The sequence below is a fragment of the Nicotiana sylvestris genome, chromosome 7 (assembly GCF_000393655.2).
Source record: "Nicotiana sylvestris chromosome 7, ASM39365v2, whole genome shotgun sequence".
NCBI classification, from domain to species: Eukaryota; Viridiplantae; Streptophyta; class Magnoliopsida; order Solanales; family Solanaceae; genus Nicotiana; species Nicotiana sylvestris.
This window is the reverse complement of record NC_091063.1, coordinates 88,480,074-88,490,833: the sequence shown is the minus strand read 5'-3', so window position 1 is coordinate 88,490,833 and position 10,760 is coordinate 88,480,074. Positions and strand designations below refer to the sequence as shown.

Sequence of the window (10,760 nt, the reverse complement as noted above, 5' to 3'; positions counted from 1 at the left end):
CTACCCCTAAGCCACTAAATACGCTATTTAGTTACACTATTTTCTTTCTCTCTCTACTTTGATACATGCCATTCTCTTCCCCCATTCCCTGAAAACACGATGCTCAATCTCAAAATTTCTCTCACCCACATCACCTACCATTAGTCACAAACGGTAATTTTGCCTGGTATACCACAAAGACTTTTATGTCTTTCTCTTTGTCTTAATTGTGGCAACAACAACAACATTCACATCCTTAGGCACAACATCACCTCTGTACATTAAACAACAAGCCATGTACTTCCCATGACGTGGGTCGCACTTGACCATCATAGACGACGACTCAAAAGCAGTGTTAGTAATTTCTACAACCGAAATTGAATTCAAAGGAGATGAAGCCTCTGATTGGCGCGCACAACACAACAAATCCACGAACCTTTCTCAACTTCCATCATCTTCAATACAAGATTCAAGCCAGGGTTTTTGCTCGACGACAGATTCGCTGGAAATTAGGGTTTGTTCTTGAACAAAGACGACGGAGTTTGGGGCTGAGCAACTTGATTTTCTGTTAATATATTTCAATGTTTTTTCAACGTATCATGTTGTATTTTCATGTATTTCATTGTATTCATTGTCTTTTTTTCATTGTAATTCAATGTATCTCGTTGTATTCCATGTAATTCATTGTATTCACTGTCTTTTTTTCTATTATATTTCAATGTATCCCGTTGTATTCTATGTATTTCATTGTATTCACTGTCTTGCTTTATGCCATGAATGTATTCATATGTTTTTTTTTTAATTAATATAATTTATGTATTCATATGTATTATATAATTTCTCTGAAAATTGCTATATTTTTGGAGTATTTTTCGGTTGAGAATCTTTTTTATAACTAGAAATACAAATTTTGTGTGTTATAATTGAGTTTGTTTAGTTATATTAGGAGTCTATTATATTAATTGATTCATTTTCCGTTTAAAAACAGTGTAATCCCATGTTTCACGCCATGAATACAGTCGAATACAATAATATGTCTAGCTGTAATCCCATGTTTCACGTCATGAATACATTCGAATACACTCGAATACAACAACAGATTAGCTGGGCTTCCTTGATTCACGCCTATTTTTGCTACTGTATTCATGAATACAGTAGCTTAAATACATCTAATACATCTTATAATAACAGAAAACGTATCTACAATCCGTAATATAGCAAATGATATCTATAAATAGCTAATTACCACTTAAAGATAGTGCTTTATGAAAATTTCTCTAAAATAATACCGTTAATTTTGAGAGATTCGGCTAAAACTAATCCCTTGCGGGCCATTCATGTCAATCTCCCCATATAATTAGGTAAAAATTGCACGGGGCGCCCTATTTGGTCGCTCCCATTTAACCTATACCCATTTTTTTTAAAACTTTTAACTTGTACCCACTTTTTAAATAACTTCAGCCCCCTTTCTTCTCCTCCTTCTCCTCCTTCGTTTTCTTCTTTCTTCTTCTACAATGATGACTTCAACACTGCTTACTTTGATTAATGAAGCTAAAACAAATATACTGAGGACTTCCACTTGGATTATTATAACATTAAAAATCCCAAACCAAGAGACAATAAAAGTTCTTTGAAATTTCACTGTCTCCCATTTGGGTTGCTTTTGAATGATTCTGCCTCATGACTTCTTTTGGGACCACCAGTGTGCCACCTTGTCCAGTAATTTAGTTTGGGCCTCTGAATATATTTAGTACGATTGGATCAGATAACATAAAATATGAGAGCATAAAACATGCTGAAGTTAATCAAATATAGAACAAAAACTTCAGTTCTAGAGCTGAAGTTCCCCAATTACAAAGACAAAAATTTCAGCTCTAGAGCTGAAGTTCGCTAGTTACAAAACAAAAACTTGAGCTCTAGAACTGAAGTTCGCCAGTTACAAAAACAAAAACTTCAGCTCGAGTTCGCCAATTACAAAACAAAAACTTCAGCTGTAGAGCTGAACTTCAGGTTCGGCTACTAGAGTGCTGAAGTTTTGCGTGATTGCCTTTGCTACTTCAACCCTGTATGCTGAAGTTATGCGAAAAAATGGGTATGCTTGCAATTTTTTTTGCAAAACGAACACAAATTAAAACGTGACATAAAAAGCGGGTATAAATGCAAATGGATAATTAGCACACCGTTTTAGGCTCACATTCGGTTCTCACTGTTGGCCCCTACCCCATGTGCCATGTGTCCCCTTCGGTATCCTCCGTCTATGCCATGTTGCAACCAACCCTTTATTCTTCTAGATTATTCCACCCATTTACTTATTATCCTGTTATGATATCACCGTCTAAAGCAATTACAATAAAAAATGAAACACCCAAAAATTTATATGGTTTGTATGACATTAACTTAGTCTCAATTATAAATTTTTATAGTTACACGAATATAATGATATATTCAATAATTACGATCATAATTTTTTTTTAAATTTCGTATCGAACTAAATTATATTATATGAATTAAAATAAAAAAAAGATAATTTAAATTTTTAACATATGTTTCCAGCAATTTAAGATATTTACTCAATATATATAGTATATTATATGTAATGATTTTTCTTTATCCTATCAAATGCCGTTAAATAAAAGAAGAGAGGAGTATTTGCTTTTTAGCCTCTTTTCATCCCCAGTTTTATTTCTTTTCCAAAAAAAAAAATTATACTTTTCATTTTAGCTATTCTAAAATAAATAATACATTTCTAAATTTAGAAATAATTTAATTTTAAACTTTTATAATAACACAAATAAAAATAATTGTACCAATTTGGGCGGCTATAAACAAATAAAATTAGTTGTAGCAATTTGGGCGGCTATAAATTTCCAAATCCAGCCGACACCTAGGGTTTCCATTCTTTTCGAATTCATCACAAAGATCTTCTGGAAATCTAGGAATAATAATGAATGAAAAGGTAAGCCCAGTTACTTTACGTGCTTCTCGCCCTCCTAATTTCTCACATCTGTCTCCTAAATCAACTACAGTACAAGTTTAATAAACAATGAACAATGAATTCAATTCAATTTTGTTCAGTATGATGATTATTAAGCTGCAAATTATCGAAAGCAGCGTAATTTATTTTATCGGGAATTCTTGTTAGAGTCGTTATCCGTGAGCTGGAATGATGGTTGCTTGTTCTCGATCTTGATCTTCGCTCTTCTTCATCTGTAGTGATGGACTTGGATGATCAAAATTCAGCTCTTAAATCGGCCCGACATAATGAAGCAATGACCACCCCTCAAAGCAAGATTGGAAGTAATGGGTCTGGTACTCCTGTGGGTAATAATAACAATAATAATAAATTGGATGATGTAAAAGGCAAAGGAATTGAAATTAACGGGCCAGTGGATAATTCACCTCCACTGGTGAAATCCACTCCAACAAGTAAAGGATTCGGGTTAAAGAAATGGAAAAGGATTAAGCGGGGAGCGCATAAGGATTATTGGGATAGTAGTAGTATAAACAGTGATAAGCTGTTGAAACGTGGTTTGGCGAATCCGGTTGCTAATTCAGCAAAACCTGTACATTTTTCTGCCGGAAGCATCCAAAGAAGTGATGGGTCTGTGTCATCTACAAATGCAGTATTCAGGAGTCCAGGAGTTCTGGTCGATGGATTTGGTGTAATTGGTGATTTGACCTTCAATGCTGTGTCGGAATCAGAGAACAGCGAGGATCGTAGTAGTAAGTCGTCTACTGCAGCTAGTGCTCCAAATGCGAGGTTTGAAGCACCTGTTGTCCTAGGTTATTCGTCTGACATGCATCAGCTGAGAAGCTTGAGTGGGAAGAACTTGGGAACTTCAGCTCAGCAAGCTCATCAGGGAAAGGGTCGGGCTGAAACTAGTAAAAAGCCTAGAGGAGAAAGGGTCAAAGTCGAGAAGGAAAACTCTCATTCCAGCATGGAATCTGACTCGCGAAATTCTAATTTTCTCTTTATGCAGGGTAGTGACTATGTTACAAGTAATGGTACAAAATGTGAAAGGTCAATGAATGATGGAGAATTCAGTGATGAAACTCAGGATAGAGAAAGACCAATTGGTGAGGAACTTCACGCTGGTTGCGAGAGAGGAAATGATAGGGAGTCTGAAAATGTGTCACAAGAAGATCTAGTTGCTGAATCGCCACAGGAGGTTAAGGAAGAGAAGAGTGAGAATCAAGGCTCGTTCACTGATCATGATCCTCTGATGGAGTCTATCTTCAACCTCCAGACTGCTCAGGAAGCTCTTGAAAGAGGTATATCCGAACATTTCAAGTTTACTTCTGCTTATATGACAGATATCGATGTAGATCATGAAACTTGTTCTGCTTTGCATCTTCTGTATGTTGCATTTAGCTGTATCTTTCTGGTTGAATCAATATGCTTAGAGGAGTGGCACTTATGTTTGACATCTACCTATTTGGGCATCTCTCAAGAAATATATGCTAGCATTATGGCAGGAACAATAACATCAAGTCTGTTAGTCAGTGGAAAAAATGTCCGGAGGTAGCGTTCATAATCCTAATAATGTGCATATACCTAAAAAATGATTTGGAGACCACTTACGCTTTCTCCTCTTCAGGAGGCATTTAATCGTGTATATTTGATTATCATGCTGTTATGCGTGTATATTTCGGACCATGTTCTTTTCTTTTCTAAAAGCAGTTTTTATGTGCCGTAGTGTCATATATTTTGCAATTTACTTATAAATAAATGCCATATTCTTTGCAATTTACTGATTCTTTATAATTATTATTGGTATAACAACTTCCGGTTCAAGATTATACTGCAATGGGTTTGATGTTTGATAAATTTCTTTTAGCAATATCAAATCTTGTTTAGAACCAATTTTCTGATACAGAGGACATTTTCAACTTGAAGCATGTCCAGGTCCGACGAATCAATGGGCAATGTTCAATCTCATGTTAATTTGAAACATTCTACATAGCGTCTTACCTTTCTTTGTCTGTCTGGACTTGATGCCACTCCCTTCTCTGACTCCCTCAAACAAAAGTGTAACTTAACAATAAAAAACAGTATGTTTTCCCTTCTTTTATCTGCATCCAAGCCTATCATTTATATCTGTTTTAGATGTTATAGGATGGGCTTGGGACATTAGGGACTGTAATTTGAAGACTCGAGTTTCCTGACTGTGGTAAAATTAGGATATCAATCCCACCTCCTTGGCCACCAGATTTCCTTTTCCATAAATGGAAGATTGGCAACCAAGAACAGCTAGAAACTTAGATTGCTTGTGGAGAATCTTGTTAGTCGCAGCTGCATGTGCTGATAGGATTTCTAGGAGAGGACTAATTATATTTTTCCTTCATTTGTAATAAATTTCCCTCCGCATGAAACATATTTGGTAATTGTTTAATGTACTTATGCTTGTTATCATTTTGAGTGTTGCCCTAGGTTGTTAACAACCCTGTAGCAACTTTGGTGCTTAAAATTGGCTTCTTTGCTTAGTCATATTGGGTCTCGTCTGTCAGTGTAGTTAGTTAGCCTCGCAAGGCAAGAGAGGCATCATCATTACATTTGGGACACATGGGTGAGAGGGATCTAAACCATTCTCAGCAAAAGAGGTCCTCTTTGCCAACAAAGAACTTGATAGGATGGATAGGCTTCTAAATTTCAGGGTTAGTGCCTTGTGTGACTCGAACTATTTTTACAAGGCTTGCTTGGAATTTCAGCCTGCTCCCGTCTCCATCCAAACCCCTTTTTTCTCGTCCCCAACCCCACCCTAAAAAATGACTCATCAATGTCCAATTTTTTCCACTGATTTTTCCATCATTGCGTTATAACTTTGAATTTGCTTCCTCCCCCCAAAACCAAAATAATAATAAATGGTTTCATTGATTTCCCTGTTTCCATGGACCACACAAAAATTTTCTTTGCACCAGACAAAGAAGCAAAGTCATTTATGTGAGGTTGAGAGTCATGGTCAAATAAAGCTTCATTTCTTGCTTCCAAAGCATCGGATGGACGGGCTTATTCATCCCTGTCATTGACATATAAGAATTTTTTCTTCATTGGAGTTTAAGATGTTTTGAGAATAGGAAAAAGCTCATTAGCAAGATCAAGTGTAACTATATTCTTTTACTTTCGTTTGGTCCACACAGGAGTTTAGTGAAGACTCCTAGCATCGTAGAATTTATTAGCTCCCTTCAGAATTAAAGGAATGTATTCTTTTGCTTTGTGCTGTACATATTCAGCACAATGTTAGTGCTGTTTCATCAGTAAAATTATACCTTTACCAATAAATTAGATTTTCTTGGTTGATTTATTAGGGGTGTGTGTGTATATATACACACATATATTTAACTTATTTTTCACTTTCACTTTTATTTTATTTTGGTATTGGTATGATAATGATATGAGCTGAGCTTAGAGAAACAAGTGAGGATTCATATCGCCGACCCCTAATATATTTGGGACTGAGTCGTAGTTATTGGTTAAGTTATCGGTGTTGGTCCTATTTGATCTCAGAAGCACATTTAATGGAAGTGCATATATATCATATGAAGTAGTTGACCAGTTTCTTTTCTGTGCATGCTCTTGTTTTTGGATGAGATTTATTATGTCATGTTTTTATATGCTTAAAGAATTTGTTACTGATCTGTTTAGTTAATATCATATCCATTGATTTTTGGTGGTTGACAAACATTGTCCTTGGCTTTCCTGGTCTGTCTGCCAAATTTAATCATATATACCATTGACCATTTTAAGAAGACAATTACTCTTGAATTACTTATATCCATTCCACTGGGCTAAATTTGTTGGTGTGCTTTCTTTACAGAACTTCAGAAATTCAAAGAAATCGGAAAAGATGTTATCTTTGGCCATTCACTTGAGGATGTTGGTATACCTTCAGATTTCACTTCAGATCTCCCTGGACCAAGCACATCTGAGCAGTCACAGCACAGGGATGGTGCTCGACATTCTTCTAACTCCTTGGGGTCTGAAGTGGTTAGCCTAAAGCAGAATATAATACTGTTGCAAAGCAAGCTTCAGAAGGCAGCAGACCGAGTTAAGTCCAAGGAAGCCAGAGTTACTGAACTGGAAGCCATTCTAGGTAGTAGCTCAAAGAAGGAAGAAAAGACTATTGATACCATGCACCAGAGTAGTAGAGACATGGAAAGTGAGCTTGAGGGTCTTTTCAGACAGAAAATTGAAGCTGAAGTTCAGTATTTGGCAATATCAAGAACAGCCCAGAAGTTGAAAGCTGCAGCAGTTGATCAAGCTACCCTCTTGGAAGAACAGAAGATCTTAGCTTCAGAACAAGCACAGATGGTGCACAGGCTTGGAGATGCAGAAACAAAGGCTGCAATGCTCAAGACACAAGCTGAGAAGTTGGAAAGTTACTGGGAAGATATAGCAACAACCGATGAAAAGCTAAAGCTACAGAAGAATGTCTACAAGTACAGTTCTTGTTTTCTGATACAGTTGGTGCTGCTGGCCGTTGTCGTTGGACTGTTTCTGATGCAAACGTCACCTAATTATGCTGAAGTTGTACCCACGTAATGTTGAGAAGTTCTTTTCTTTTCTTTTCTTTTTCTTGTATTATCAACAACGTCGTGTGCAACGTTAGATTAGTATGTAGTAGATGTTTATAGAAAGCTTAAATACCTTGTTTTCATCTTCTCAAGTCTATAGAATAATGCTGTATTTTGTCCCGGGCCCGGGCCTTAGTGGGCCTAACGGGCCGGGCCTCGCGGTCCCGGGCTTCGTGGTCCTGGGCTCTGGCGGTCCCGGTCTTCGTGGGCTCAATGGGTGGAACCGGCCCGTGACGGGCCTAAGCCCACATGGTCCTGTGCTTAACGTGCCGGGCTCGTGGGCTTCGCGGGCCTAGCGGGCTTTTTTTTTTTTTAAGACAATTTCTTGTAGTATCATGGCTATATTAAAAATATATATGTAGTATATATGTATATCTAATTATTAAAGTGTTTGACGAAAAAGAAAATAACAAAACAATAGTAAAACACTAAATTGTCATGCATAATATATTTTCTTGTAGTATATTATATTGTATCTTATGTATATATATTCTCTTATATATTTTCTTTTAGTATATGTATTGTATCTTATGTATATATATTCGCATAATATATTTTCTTGTAGTATATATATTGTATCTTATGTATATATGTTCGCATAATATATTTTCTTGTAGTATATATATTGTATATTATGTATATATTGTAGCATAATATATTTTCTTGTAGTATATTATATTGTATCTTATGTATATATATTCTCTTATATATTTTCTTGTAGTATATATATTGTATCTTATGTATATATATTCGCATAATATATTTTCTTGTAGTATATATATTGTATATTATGTATATATATTCTCTTATATATTTTCTTGTAGTATATATATTGTATCTTATGTATATATATTCGCATAATATATTTTCTTGTAGTATATATATTGTATATTATGTATATATTTTCGCATAATATATTTTCTTGTAGTATATTATATTGTATCTTATGTATATATATTCTCTTATATATTTTCTTGTAGTATATATATTGTATATTATGTATATATTGTAGCTTATAAATAATTCTAAGTATAGACAAAGAAATATTGCGAAAAGAAGCTCATGGGTAGAAGCAATAAATTTTATTACCAAAAAATGGCATATCTTTCTTAGTCATCTTTCCCCCAATGGAATGAGCACAACAAGGTACTAATACCACCATTAGAAGGAAAAAAAACTAAGGAAGATGTGCCAAAATACAAGTTACATATTATTCTATGTATTATCTCTAACAAATCTCATAAATCCTTCAAGGTTCGGAGGAGGTTGCGTTGGTGGTGGTGGAAAAGAAGCTTGTTCATCACCACTTCCGGGCGAAGCCGAATCCTCCGCAAGTTCCGCTATCATTTCTTCATAAGCTTCATCTATCGCCGGTTGTGCTTCTGCAATTCCAAAGTTTCTTCTTTCCGAGCGGATCCAATCTCTAAACAATACTGATTTTTCCAAGCTATCCCTCATAGACGCTCTATGATCACCTATTTGCAGTCTTGCTTGACTGAAAGCGCTCTCTGATGCAACAGTTGAAGCTTGAATTGATAAAATATCCCGAGCCATCCTTGCAAGAACAGGAAAATGTTTTTCCCTTGCCTTCCACCATTCAATTAAGAGCCATTCTAACCTTTTCAATTTCTATGTTTAATATTCGCATACCATCACCGACAATTAAATGATAAATATGACAAATACATCTAACATGGAAAATATTAGTAAATGCAGGATTTAGTGTTGTTGTAAGCATGCCTATAGCACTGGTGTTACTAGAAGCATTATCCATTGAAATTGCCATTATTTTATCGCTAAAGCAAAAATATCTACAAATATCTGCAACAGTGTTAGCTATAAACTTACCTGTGTGACGCGAATTAATTATTCTATATGCAATTATGCGTTTTTGCATTATCCATTCCTCATCTATCCAATGACTTGTAACAGTTAGGTAATCACAATCATTACCACTTCTACCAATATCAGTAGTAATAGAAATCCGATTAGGTATATGAGTAAATAAATACCGCAAATATTGTTCATATTCATGTTTGAATTTATAAATATCACTCTTAACTGTTGCGCGAGGCCAACCTTTATAAGTAGGATTAAACACTCTTCTAATATAATGAACCCAATTAGGATTAGAAGCAAAAGTATAAGGTAAGCACATAACAGTAATCATCTTTGCTAATTCTTCACGATCTCTATTTGGATCGTAATATAAAATACCTCCGGTGACAGTGTTAATTCCTGGTTGAACTAGATTTGAACCTGTACTAGGGTTAACCGCAGAATCTACACTTGTCCCCTCTAGCTGCGCTTTCATTTGAAAAAATCTAGCCTTATCTCTAGGGTGTGTTTTTATGTGCCTAGTCAAACTACCTGTGCCGCTACGGTCTCCAGTATATTTATGCGACATTAATTTCCCACAAGTTTTACACTTAGCCTTATTTTTTTCTCTTACTTGAGTAAAAAAATTCCAAACTAATGATGTTTCTAGGCGTTTAGCAGGTTCTCTATTAAAAGTAGGAGTTTCTACAGGTGGGTCGACCGGTGCATCACTTGGGTTATTAAGAGGACTAGTAGGTGTATCATCTAAATCCGGTGCTTGAGTTTCATCATCATCCTCATTTTCCTCATTATTTTCTAAGATGGTTTCATTAGGATAAAGAGCATTCATAATTTCATCATCTAATCTATCACCTGGTGCAACATTATGATAAAATTCACTATCGGTAAATTGAAAACAAGGGTGATCACTATCAAGAATTACGGAAGGAGGAGGACGTCTAGGTTGGCGACTACTTTCAACTTGCTTATCTTTTCTAGGTCGGGGAGCCGGGGGAAGGGTAGTTGGTTGGCCACTACTTTCACCGGTTTTATCTTTTCCTTTACCAAATATTTTTTTCAAAGTAAATGCCATATTAATTATAATTATGCAAACTAAACCACACAAAAATATATTCTAAAAACGTAAGAGTTGAAACGAGTTTACCGGATTGCCGAACAACTTCTTGAAAATTGAAAATCGTTGAACACTTGAAAACTTCAATTCAACAACTTCACAATTTTTCACGAAATTTCAACAATAAATTAAGTAATTGTAGTAGAGAGATTGAGAGATATTGATGAATTGGTGAATAAAAATGAAAGAATGAGGGGTATTTATAGTTGAGAAATTGGAAAAAGTGTAATTATATAAAGTTTGGGGTTAAAATAAA

The 10,760-nt window shown here is 35.3% G+C and overlaps 1 protein-coding gene across 2 annotated transcripts; it reads left to right on the top strand.

Annotated features, from left to right (window-relative positions):
- Window positions 1-2,826: 2,826 nt before the first annotated feature.
- LOC104243919 (WPP domain-interacting protein 2) lies at window positions 2,827-7,634 on the top strand. Of its 2 annotated transcripts, XM_009799200.2 has the most exons (3): window positions 2,829-2,935; window positions 3,193-4,251; window positions 6,795-7,634. In XM_009799200.2, exons 2-3 carry the CDS (start codon window positions 3,195-3,197, stop codon window positions 7,517-7,519), a joined length of 1,782 nt encoding a protein of 593 aa, XP_009797502.1. In that variant the 5' UTR covers window positions 2,829-2,935; window positions 3,193-3,194; the 3' UTR covers window positions 7,520-7,634. The 2 variants fall into 2 exon arrangements, with proteins under 2 accessions (XP_009797500.1, XP_009797502.1); XM_009799198.2 differs by having other exon boundaries at window positions 2,827-4,251.
- Window positions 7,635-10,760: the final 3,126 nt, after the last annotated feature.

Excerpts from the sequence above, each read along its gene's own strand:
- LOC104243919 (XM_009799198.2), top strand. The coding sequence starts at position 3,195 with ATGGACTTGGATGATCAAAATTCAGCTCTTAAATCGGCCCGACATAAT. Across the intron at positions 4,252-6,794 it reads TCAGGAAGCTCTTGAAAGAG|AACTTCAGAAATTCAAAGAA; the intron begins GTATATCCGAAC and ends CTTTCTTTACAG.